At 44.4% G+C, this 13,003-nt stretch overlaps 1 protein-coding gene across 2 annotated transcripts in view; it reads left to right on the plus strand.

The window, feature by feature from the left end:
- The window catches only part of EXOC4 (exocyst complex component 4), an 839,136-nt gene extending 830,652 nt beyond the window's left edge, over window positions 1–8,484 (plus strand). For both annotated transcript variants that reach the window (XM_007466566.1, XM_007466567.1), the window contains one exon: window positions 7,930–8,484. In XM_007466566.1, the coding sequence (XP_007466628.1) occupies window positions 7,930–8,167 (238 nt within the window). In that variant the 3' untranslated portion in view covers window positions 8,168–8,484. The remainder of the gene's footprint in view (window positions 1–7,929) is intronic.
- Window positions 8,485–13,003: the final 4,519 nt, after the last annotated feature.

Here is a 13,003-nt window from a genome sequence, read left to right on the forward strand (position 1 = left end):
CTGCTGAAGCACAGCCGTTTAAGCATGGGTGCCATTGATGGAGGCAGTGGTGTGTGTGCCTCATTATACAGAGAAAATGTAGGTAGACGACCCATCAAAGAAGCCTCAGCAAGCCTTACAGCAGCGGACTCCCGGGCTCTCTTTACCTCTTGATGGGTTTCTGCTGCCACCAGCTGAGGGAATTTATGCACTGTTTTTTTCTAAAGACCATTCTTTACCTCTCTTCACCCCTCTTTACCTTTGCGTTCCTTACCTCGCTTCAGATTGTCCTGGTGAGAACAAAAAAACTGCACAACTTCTTTTCTCTACCTTAATTTTCTCGTTCCTGAAATGGAAATAACTTCAACTCTTTCAAATTAGAATTTTCAATCATGTCCGTAATAAACTCGAAGCTCTTTTAAGGGGAAGACAAATGAGAGCAATTATGTTATATTTTTTAATAAACTAATTTATTCTTCTGACACACAGAATTACCATCCATTTATTACTGGTCTGGAAAGTACATCTGAGCTAAGTTTACACTTGTTCAGAATGTTTTCGAATCAATCACTACTGCATCTTGCTTCCCATAGCTTAGGGAAAAATCAGCATCAACTAATTCTGCTAGAAGCCCGTGATTTTAAAGGACTAAGCAGAGGATGCTGTAAAGGTTTTAATGCCAGTGCTAAAATAGCATCGGCTGTAACTGCTTTGTTTTTCACGTGGGGGGAGGCAGAGATTCGAAAAGCTGACAGCAATTGTCCAAGGTCACACAGCTAGTTAGGGAGGAGTGAAAGACTTAACCAGAATCTGAGCTTAGTTGATCTCTTGAGTATTTACTTCTCTAAGTCTTTCTGCTGTAACTATCTCTCAGTTATTCGTGGGATGATTATCTAGTTTATGGATTATTCAGTTCCTTTCTTTTCTCTTTCCATCTCCCTGCTTATTACCATGTATACCATTGAGTGAGTAGAGAAAACAGGAGTTGAATGTTTTACCTGACAATTTAGTGACCCATCAACTCCTGGGTTTTTATTAAATTGCTCATAATGTTGCAACTATTGGCTAAAAAGAATTTGGGGGGCTACAGTCGATGCTAAGTTATATTCATGTAAATTTTTCTTCCTTTGAAACTTACATTTTAAGTCAGCTTCAGAGCCTAATTCTCTTATTGACATTAATACTATCGTTATCTCGGGAAGGACTAGATGAGAAAGTCTTCACAATGAAATGACTTAATTATCCCCCTTCCTCGAGGAAGTAATGAATCAGAAAGGCAGCCAGCCTTTGGAAAGAAAGGCCACCTTGTCCATTACCAGATTGGAGGGGCAAAAAGGGAGGAGTAGAGAGAGGTGACAGAATGAAAAAGCCAAAAGTCTTTCTTATGACTCTTTTTTTTTTTTTTTTTTTTTTGCGATACGCGGGCCTCTCACTGTTGCGGCCTCTCCAGTTGCGGAGCACAGGCTCCGGACGCGCAGGCTCAGCGGCCATGGCCCACGGGCCCAGCCGCTCCGCGGCATGTGGGATCTTCCCAGACCGGGGCACAAACCCGTGTCCCCTGCATCGGCAGGCGGACTCGCAACCACTGCGCCACCAGGGAAGCCCTCCTGTAACTCTTGAATGCTGAATATACAGCATGACTTCATTATTTGGTTTAGAGCGGTGAATTCTCAGATCAAATCCAGTGTTATTCAAATATTACTGTGAATTGTATAAATGAATTTTGAATTGCCACAATACTAGTTTGTTCCATTACAGTGGAAGGCAGAGTTGAATGTGAATTTTATTTAATTCATATTTCCTAAATCCTGACTAAAAATGAATTAGCTAGACAAGTGTCCTTTGTAATTAGTACTTCGCTTTTTACGGGTTCGAATATTTCTGTATTACAGTGACTTTAGAGCAAGTATAGGGTGCAGAGTCCTTCATTTTGAAGCCTTAAACAAATCACTCACACTCCCTAAAGCTCAGTTTGCTTCTCTGTAAAATGTGGGTGATCTCAGAAGCTACTTCAAAGGGTTGAATATGTTAATGCATCTAAAAGTTCAACATTACTGTTAACTATTACTACGATCAAGACGAATCCTGAAACCCAGCCTGTGACATAGCTGTGTATCTGTGGAAAATGTAGTTTCCATTTGGGGATCTAGGAATCTGAACACCATCCAGTAGAGGGGGGCAGATGGTGGAGCTGTGGACAGTCCCCCAGTCAGGGCCTTCCTCTCATCCCCACACGCAGACTTTATGCGCCTCCTACAGGTATAGGAATGAGGTGTGCCTGGCTTGGGAATAACTGGTCTTTTTAGGGCTTTCTTCCCTCCCTTGACAAAGAAGAGAACTGAATCTGTTTCCAGTAGCTTTTAGAGATACAGTGATAACTTTGAGTATGGCAAAGTGGGAGGGAGAACCAGGGATGAGAGACTAGAGCGCTCCCTGCTTCGTACCTGTAAAAATTTATGAAGCGCTCTGAAATAGAAGAAAAACACTAATACGCAAAAGATACAAAGATATCGACATTTTGCTTATACATGTGTGCATACCCATGTACGTTAAAAACTGATACGTAGATAAAAAATTGTTCAACCTCATATAAATTAAAAGAATGTGAGAGGGGCCTTCCCTGGTTGTGCAGTGGTTAAGAATCTGCCTGCCAATGCAGGGGACATGGGTTCAATCCCTGGTCTGGGAAGATCCCATATGCCGTGGAACAGCTAAGCCCGTGTGCCACAACTACTGAGCCTGCGTGCCACAACTACTGAAGCCCATACGCCTAGAGCCCGTGCTCCCAACAAGAGAAGCCACTGCAATGAGAAGCCCACGCACCACAACAAAGAGTAGCCCCCGCTCGCCGCAACTAGAGAAAGCCCGCACGCAGCAACGAAGACCCGATATAGCCAAAAATTAATTAATTAAAAAAAAAGAATATGAGGGGCTAGGTGCCATCATATGCTTTTGGTACGAAGATAAATTGATACGACTTTTTTAGAAAGCAATTTGGTGGCATTGCGGAAGTCCTAGAAAAATATACTTATCTTTTGACTAATTCTGCTTTGGAAATCTGTCCTCAGGAAAGCAAGTTTTTTAAATTGGAAACAACCAAAGTGTCCAATAGTGTGTCAGCCTAAATATTTCAACTATAAGAAAGAAATGGGTAGGATACTACATGTGGGGGAAAAAATCTAGAAGGAAATGCCAAAATGTGGTATGTCTTTATGATGGAATGATATCAGTAATTTTTTTTCCGCTTAATCTTTCTGTATAGTCTGTATATCTTATATGACACATGTATTAATTTTCCAATCACAGAAAAACAAAATGAACTTTTACTTTTACGCTTTAAAAAGAAGATCTGCCCAACTTATCAAAATGCCCTTTGTATCCTTACTGGTATGAATGTTTTCAGATAGAATCACTGGGGAGAAAAAGTTGCAGTGCAATACCATTGAAGTAAAATAAGAAGAAAAAGACACACGGAAGAACAGTCTATGGATAAAGGAAACATGAGGAAGATATGAGAAAATTATCTGTTTGGACCCTAACAAAATTTAAACGTTGTCATGTTATAGACTGTGAGACCAGTCTATGTGGCATCACTTTTCTATCTCTGCACTCCCCTCCCTCTCCACTTTGGGAACTCTGCCCAAAGGCCCACAGCAAAGGGAGAGAGAAACCACAGGGAAGAACCACCTCCTCACAGAATTTTCCATCCCTAAGGGGGACATGGATCTCTGGTGTCTGGAATGGGATATTTGGTCCACATCTAGCAACTGGACCCTGAATATCACAGGCTATGAAGAAACTTGCTCTACAAGTCATGAGCCAAAAAAGGTTTAAATCAACTATGTGTTCACTGGTCCCCAGGCAGCTAAGTCAAGCGCTATCTCGTATAAAATGTGGTGCCCTGGAAGCCATGGCTGCTATTTTAATTTTTGATGATGAAGATCAAGCTTTCATTTCCCTGGGACCTGATAAATTATTTATTCCAGTTGGGTTACATGTTCATTTCAGTGTGTCAGTGTTTACCATGGAAGCTCATTCTAATTGTTTAGTTTGAGGCATTTTCCTAAATATTTTCTCCTTAGAGCATCATGTAGCACCCTTTCTCCACCTCCAAGTACAACTGTTGCTATGCTGATTTAGTATAGTCTTTGCTCCTAGGTACTATTCTGAAAGATGAATGGATTGCATTCTGTCTTAAATATCTATGTTTCTTTATGATCTAATATATCATCGTGGTTATGGGGATTTTTTCCCCTAACTATAGAAAATACACCATCAGTTACCTGTCAATTTTGTTTAATAACTCAGCTTTGCAATTCTGGGGCACTGTTCATCTGAGGCTCTTGAGGACTCTTTTAGTCTCTCAGTCCACTTCAGAGTGTCATTCTGGGATTTATAAAGGTCTTCATTGCACAGAGGATATTGAAACATTAAGGACTTAAGTGGCATGCCCTTTATCACTTATCACGCTGGAGGCTCCAGGACTAGAAATCCAGGCATCTTTGTTTTGTTGTCTGCTCCCAGCATGGAACAGCGGTCTCTGTAGAAAACCAGCCAGTATCCCTGGAAACAATTCATCAGATTTTTCAAAAGAAATCCAATTTCGTTTGGTCTAATGGGTTCAGTGTTACTTCTTAAAATGAATGATGAAAATATCAACATCATAATACAAAGAAACCCAATTCCTTTGGTTTAATCTCAGGCAGAAAGCATCACAACCCCACTTACTACTTCTGTCTTCTTCCCTAATACCTTTAGATCCTTGGCTCAAGCAGATGGGAATGGGTCTGTAACTATTCCCCCATCATACAAAGTCTGGCTCAGAGTCCTGGCTGGTTCCAAACCTTTGCGAATCACAGTATCTGGGGATGGGGCCTCAGGAATCTGTGTTTTTCATAAGTTCCCAGTAACTCTATAGTTCGAGAATCCCCATTCTGGAACTGCAGCTATCAAGTCCCTTCTAGCTTTGAAAGAACCATGAGCCCCCAATTCTCTCTCATTCCATGTGGCAATTCAAGATTCAAACACGTATTTTTCTTGAACAGTGGTTTGAACATTTACTTAGGTAGTTTCCTAAACGGACAGCTCTGTCCCTCAACTGTGCATCTAAGGTAAGAAGAACTAGGGAATGTAGGGCCTCGTTTCTGAAAACTGGGGCTGGTATGGGGGAGGAAGCCAAGGTGTGCCAGGGGACATGTGAAGCCATGGGATAAATGTGATGCACTCTCCTACAGCAGCAAGTTTTTCCTAAAAATAGTATTTTTTAAACTCCAGCAGGGGTATTGTGGAGGAGGAATAGCTCACATGAGTTTTATGCTAACATGAAGCTTCAAAACAATTCTTGACTGTAGCTAATGTTGGGCTTCAAGACCTCCGGAAGTTAGAGTTCATTCACTTATTCTTTCAGAAGTACCTCTGTCTATGTTCAAAGTTACCATTGACCTGTGATTCCTAAATATGTGGTCCCATGAGGTTAGAGTGAACACTCGTTTGAAACCACTACAGAAGACTAGCCCCAAGAAGACCCTTTACACAAGGATGTTGAGCTGTTTGCTGCCAGAAGTAACTCAAAAACCTCTCCAATTTAAGACGAGCACCTGCTATTCCTGCCACCATTTAGGAAGTAGTCATAAAAGAGTATTATTTCCCCCATTTAAAAAGAGTGTTAGGGCTTCTCTGGTGGCGCAGTGGTTGAGAGTCCGCCTACCGATGCAGTGGATGCAGGTTCGTGCCCCGGCCCGGGAGGATCCCACGTGCCGCGGAGCGGCTGGGCCCGTGAGCCATGGCCGCTGAGCCTGCATGTCCGGAGCCTGTGCTCCGCAACGGGAGAGGCCACAGCGGTGAGAGGCCCGCGTACCGCAAAAAAAAAAAAAAAAGAGGGTTAACTGGAAAAGGCGGCTTAGCAAAGCAGGAAAATGAACTAGCCACGTGAAAAGATGCCAGCGCTCTTGCCACTTTCCCATTTGTGTCAGCAGTTTATAAAGTATTCTTGAAATTACCAAGCTCCCAGAATGTATTCCTCACCATAAAGATGGCTTAGTTCTCCCATAGGATAGTCTTTTTTTCAGGATGTTCCTGATGAAGAAATCCAAGATCCCAAGGCTCCAAGTCCAATAGTACAAGATTTTCGAGCGAATGATCCTGAAAGGTCCTTTCACCCGCCCCCCCAAGTTGCCTTGGGCAAACTGCCTTGTTCTGTCCCCTCAATCCTGGAAGAGCTACCTTTTCTGTGAGGTGGAGAGGAGGAAGTAAACCGTCCCTGGGGAGGCTCCTCTGTCCTTTGGCTATGACAGCATCACTGGCTCAGAGCCTGCCCTGAACTCTACCTCCTGGGGCATTTGTAGTAGCGGGGCAAGTCATAGCCTCAGAGCCCAGTAGACTCGGTGAGGACTGTAGTGGCATCATGATGGTGTTAAGATAGACAAGTGGCAGCCGTCTCCGTCCTTGGCTCCCAGCTTCATGTTTTCTCTGCACTGCACGTCCACTCTAATGCCTGCTTCCCTTGCATTAGAAGGCACTACTCTTCTGTCCATCACCTGGGCCGATGGCTTTGAGCCAAATGGCTCTCAAGTCCCTTCCTTTTTGCTAGAATTATACCTGGTCCCCTCCCAGACCATCCTACATACTGCTGTCACATTAACCTTCCGGAAGCACAACTTGGAATGGTGCCTCTGTTCTCAGCAGAACTTGGAGCCCCAGATGGGGGGTGCTTTATTGACTTATCTAGACCTAAAGTGCTTTATTGATTTAACTATCCTGATGTTAGACTCTCTCCCTCTGTCCTTCACTGCCTTTTTCCCTGACTCTCCGCTATTCAGCTGCACTCCCCAGGCTAACCAGATTACTCTTCCCTGTCTTTGCTCATCTCTTTTCTTTTCCTTTAATCTAGAACTTCCTTCCTGGAAGCCCTGCCTGACAGTATCCTACCCCATTTGAAGTCTTCCTTGATCCTTCACCTCCCTTCAACATGGTGTGATTCCTCCTTCCTCTGCTGGAAATTCATACCATTGATACCTCACTCCGGGCACTTGGAACATTCTTGTCTTTGTCCGTGAAGAAAAGTGTTGGACTTAAGAGTCAGAAGCCTGGGTTCATCCTGTCACAGCCGCAGATGTCTTTGTGACATTGGGCAAGTCCTATAACTTCCCTGGGCTTCAGTTTTCTTATCTGAGAAAAGGGAGTAATAGCTCCCTAGGTGTAGTGAGGGTTACATGACACAGTACATGGAAATTAACTTTGCCAGCAGTTTTCTGTGCTTTTCATTACCTTTTCCTACTTGTCTCTGAACTATCTGAGGAAAGGGGCTGTGTCTTGCTCATCATTATATGCTACTATTACTATTATTACATTACTATTAATACATTATTATAAATATATTTCCAGTAATAATAGTTAATGTTTATGGAGAAGGTAGAATTGTGTCAGGCACCATTCTAAGTACTTTATATGGATTAACTAATTCTCCCAGTAACCTAAGAGGTACTGTAACTTCAGAGATACTATTATTATCCCACTTTATGGAGAAAACCATATATTTCACAGAGCCTCCAATGAATGAGTCAATGAATGAGGGATTGAATGGGACAGAAACTACTAGCAATGCCTGCCAGATGGTTATTTCTCTCTCTTGCTTCTATACCCCAGCTTCTCTTTCTGTTGAGCTCCTGAGGCAAATGCAAAATTAGGAGAAAGTCTTGAGTGAACTGAGACCTTGATGAGAGGTCTCCCTGGGTCTTCATTTAGACTTCTCATGAAGTGAGCTCCAAGAGGATGGAGATCATGTCTGTCTTGTTCTCCATTACATTCATAGGGCTTAGAACAATGTCTAGTGATCAATAAATCTTTATTGAATAAACTAAGTAGTTTATAAATAGCACATTCATTACCACTGAAACCACATAGATTGCTGACCACGGAGCCAGTGAGCAGTGTTGTGTCTTGCTTTCTCAGGCAGTACTACGAGATGCTGTACAACACGGCCGATGAACTCCTGAACCTGGTAGTGGACCAGGGCGTGAAGTACACAGAGCTGGAGTACATCCATGCCCTGACGTTGCTGCACCGCAGCCAGACGGGGGTGGGAGACCAGACCACCCAGAACATGCGGCTGCAGCGGCTCAAGGAGATCATCTGCGAGCAGGCAGCCATCAAGCAAGCCACCAAGGATAAGAAAATAACTACGGTGTAATGGGGTGCACCACGGGAGGGGGCGGGGGACTGGTCATTTTGTTTCCTTGGTCATACTCCTTTCTTTGGTATGTTATTTTGTATATTCTGAGCTGACTTAGTTTCCTCTACACTGATGCTTGAGTGGAGAGAAGTTGTAAGGGTTCTTTTCTCTTTAGTTTTGGTTTTTCATATAAACTGTAAAGGGACTTCGCAGTACAGAATGTTTGGACTGAACATTTACTTTGATGCGGTCAATTCCAAAGGGCCTAGGGTGGGATGGGGTGGAAGGTTGTGTCGAATTGAACTCTGCAAAAAATGAATGCATGAATGACTAATGCCCAGCAATCTTTGGTAAGTAGATTGTTCCTAAGTTCTAGTCCCTCCCTAAAATCACTTAATAGGGTTCTATTACATAAACAGTAGGATTTTTACTGTCTTGACCTTGTCAGTTTACAGTTCGATAAGTGTATGTGCATTGCTTTCTGTCTCTATTGCCAATGGCTTCTCAGCTGGCTGCAGTTTTCAACAAATTTCCCTGACCGAAACAGGACCTCTTCAGAGCTTGGGAGAAAAAATCCTTTTATCTCAATCCTTGGGAGAGTTTTGTATGCAGTAGCCTGGACCCGGGTGATAGGTTGGTTTGATGCCTTTTTATTTTTTTTTCCCTGCTGTATCAAAACCAAGCACCATCAAATTAATGACGAAAATGAAAGAAGGAAAAGCGATTCAACCCTCTTCTTGATTTTTCTCCTCTGTTCTCCAAGAGAAAATGATGGTTAGAGAATTTTTTTATCTCACTTGAAACATTGTCTGGGTGTGAATGATTCTTCAATGCTTACTCTCCTTGGGAGCCCCTAGGTCTTTCTCATCTTAGAAAGTAGCCCAGGCCTGCCAGCTGAGTGAAAGGAAGCCGGAACAGCCGTGACATCCCTCCTCTGTGCACCCACCAGCTGAGGCTGTTTCTGAAGTGCTCTCGGCTGGTGTGGGAGCTCGCTGCTCCTGGCACACTCACCTTCCCCACTGTCCCCACATCTCCAAGCTCTCTTCCTGCCTGTGGCTCCTATATCACAGAAGAAAGCAATGTCCTGACCGGGACACAACTTGAAAACACGTGGAAAGGAGAGTGGAAAGGACTTGGACCACATGAGGTCATGCCTTATGCCCTGATGGTTCAGAATTTTACACCTGTTTGTACAACTTAGGTCTTGTTGGGAAAAGCAGAAAATTAAAAAATGGTTTGAGAAGCTTAAATGTTGAGTATTGTTTTTCTTGTATTTATTCAGCAAACATTCCCTGAGAGCCTGACATGTACCAAATGCTGCTGGGCAGGGGGGCAGATCCTCAGTAACGAGGACACCCTTATTACCTACCTCTAAGACGGGATGGGAACCGGACTCTAACCAAAATCGTAAGAGATGAGCACTCGGGGCTGGGTTAGAAATCGGGCCAGTGAGGCGGCTGTGAAGGGAACTCAACAGGCAGCTGGAAGATGGTCTTCCAGGAGATTCTGGAAGGAATGTTGTAAATCTGTGTAGCTTCAGATGCCCAAATGGGGAGAAGTTGAATCTATATGGGAGATGACCATGGAAAAATGTACTGCCCCTAAACAACATCACTGGAAATAGTCTCCCCGAGAAGTGGGGGTGGGAAGAGGGAGACGAGGGGAGATCAGAGCTGATCACGGTGGTTTGCAAGCCCCCCCTTAGTGGCCGTGGCCTGCCCACAGAGCTCCTGTGCCTTTTCTTCCCCTTCCTGTCCACTCTAGACAAAGAACCTTGGAGTGGTGATAGGGAGGCCAGAAGAGCCAGGGTGGGATGAGGGAGCGCTTAGGATCATTTGATTGGATGTGGGAAGGGACATGGGTATGGACAGAGTAGAATGCCAAACACACTGAGAACTGGCAGACAGATGGCCACATGAGCTGCTTCGGGGGAGCAGTTAGAAGAGTGAAATCCCTGCTTTGCTTACAATGATGATAAGATTGAAAACTGTCAATTCTGCACAGAAAAAGCTATCTAGGGTTCTTTGTCCCGAATTTCTATGCAAGATGGTGCATCAGTCATTATTCTTCAACAGGTCAAGGACAGCCAGTGACACACTCGGTGAATGGTCACCTGGATGCAAATGGAGATGGCACAGCTACCTCAAGACCTACCCCCTTCTGGGACACAGTGGAGATTTCTACTTGTTATGGTTCTACTTTGGGGATGTTTTGTGAGACTGCTTTTGTGCTGTTCACAGCCATGACCGGACATCACTAAAGAGAGCCAGGGTCTGCCGAGGGCGGGGTCCAGCATCAACTGACAATGATATGTAGCCACAGGAGTTCACTTCCAGCCATGGAGACCACTCCGTAAATGTGCTTTTGCAGCTAAAAAGGCCAATAAAGTAGGCCTCCCCAGAAAGGGCACTAAAGCCAAAGCAAACCGTTATCTCTCTCTTCTACAAAGCGACACATGGGACGGACACGCGTGGGATACTGTCTGTACCACTGTCAGCACCATGGAGAGGGCTCATGAGGGAGGGTCTGGAGGTGGACAACAGACAAGAGCACGAGGAAGGAGGACCCTGAGGTGAGATCCAGCCCAGTCATCAGAGAACCAGCTCCACAAGCAAGAACAGCCCCAGAGAGAGCTTCCTTCTCTCACTGTCACTGTCATCTACTCTCTGGTACTTAGCATGCTGTCCCACAACCATGTCGCCAGTACTACTTTCTTTCACGGGATTGGAAAATATTAAAGGAGTCTCTCCCAACTCAGCCTCCTTTAGAATAAATTCCTTGAAGAAGAGAGGTACTCATTCAAAGGATAGGATCCAGCTCTTGATAGATTTTGGTAAATCGTGTTCCCAGAACTGCCTGCTGACAGTGGTTTCTTCTTCTGCAGTGCTTTGTTACTTTCGATTATCTTATTATCACTTATCAGTACACCTCTTAATTTGCAAGCAATACTCTGGATAATACTGTGCCGTTCACCCCATGAGCCCTCATTTACACCTGTGCTATGGTTACAGTTTCTCTCAGGGACTTTCATCCTTGTACAGTGTTTTTATTCCTACTTCACAATGAGGTGTTTTTAGTCGTATTGCCCAAGTAGAACTTTTTCCCTCTCGCACGTGATTACATCTCTGCTGATTAGATGAGGAACAAGGATATACGTTCCTCATGCAGCCCTTGGCCGAAGAGGACCCCTGCTTCCAGGCTCTGAGAGACAAGTTCATTTCTGAGTAGGCAAATCAGCTCAACTTCAGTGGTAGGACCAGGCCTAAGCTCCCACAGCCCAGACCCTTGAGACAGCCAGTCATGCAGGATCCGGCGGGGACTCCCCACCTGGAATTACAGCCCTGGGCAGAGTGACCTCACTCACAGAAGCCCCAGCCTCTCTCCAGGACATCGTTCTTGCCTGAATGTTTTCTCGGCCTGACAGTCATTAATTTATGTTTCAAATAGCTTGAGAAGAAAACCTCAAATACAGCCAAGTTGAACTGGCAACCAAAGCCTGATCATTCTTACTGTCAAGTCATATCCATGAATGTCTTAGCGCTAAGGCATTCATTGTCAAAAGGATATGATTGCCGGTTACAGCAATAACAAATCCTGATACGGATTCATGCAATGGCAAAGCAAAAGAGACAGTCCTTTGGGACATGGCGCTGGTACTTCCACTCTGATCTTGCCCTCGTCAGAGTCCATATATCCCAAGGCTCCCCTTTCATTTAGGAAGACATCTGGTAGGACTGAGGACTGAAATCTTCAGCCCAACCCTCTTCTGCTCTCTCTGAGCTTTGCCTTTCTGGAAGCCCTGGGCTGTATCTCACTATTCACTCTTCCCTCCTTAACCAGCAAAGAGCGTGGAAGTTGATGGAACAAATGGATTCCCGCTTCACAGCTTCCATGAATGTACCAATGCCATTTCGTTCAGGATTCTTGCTCTGAGACGTAGCTGTGGCTGCTTCCCCAGGACCAGGGCACAGAAAATTCACAGTAAACAACAGAGGGTAACCAGGGTCCCACAAGCTCAAGCTAGACTCACTCCATTGGAGACAAACGCAATGAGAAAACCAGCGAAGTGGCCGTCCTTCTAGCAGGATGTGAAAACAAGGAGCTTTGAAAAGCAGACCGTGTGCTATAATACACACACCTGAGAGCAATTGTCTTAATGTGGCAGGGATGGAAAACAAACTGGGCATAATTTGGAGGGAGCGAAATGAGTTACCGAGAACAAGAAAACAAAGAATGACTGGGCTCAGCAAAGGTCTCGACTCTGTCCTAATTAGGCACAGTTGTTCTAAGAAGTACATAATTAATAAGCGATTGACCAGGTGTGAAATACAGCCAAGATTCTTCCTGAGATGGAAGGTGTAATGAGATGTACACAGCTGGAGGTGGTTGTCCTAATTTGGCTGAGGCTCAAGACCTGCCTGGAATTTTGAGGAGGTGTAGAGGGAAACCCACCACAGCTTCACATCTGAAAACAGCTTGGCCTATTCCAACTGGGCCGGGGTGTAATGGGAGAGAGTTAGTTATCAAGAGATGCAGAAGCCCCTGGAATTGAGCCGGAAGTTTCTTTCAAAGGGAAATGTGCCTGATGTGAGGACTTGCTTTCACATACCTGGGCCACAGACTTATGTCTGTAATTAAAAATATCACCAGAACATTCACACACCTGGAGCGGGGGTCCCTAGGAACCCGAGAGAGAACGCAATGAGCTGTAAAAGCAGCACATGTGTTTTATTCATGTATATACAGTTTATTTATGTACATACAACTGAAAAGAAATAAAGTCAGGTGCTGTCCGGTGAGTGGAGTTCCCATTATACTCAATCTCATTTAGAAATGTGGCCTCAGATTCCTGCT

Source organism: Lipotes vexillifer, unplaced genomic scaffold (assembly GCF_000442215.2).
Source record: "Lipotes vexillifer unplaced genomic scaffold, Lipotes_vexillifer_v1.1 scaffold71, whole genome shotgun sequence".
NCBI classification, from domain to species: domain Eukaryota; kingdom Metazoa; phylum Chordata; class Mammalia; order Artiodactyla; family Lipotidae; genus Lipotes; species Lipotes vexillifer.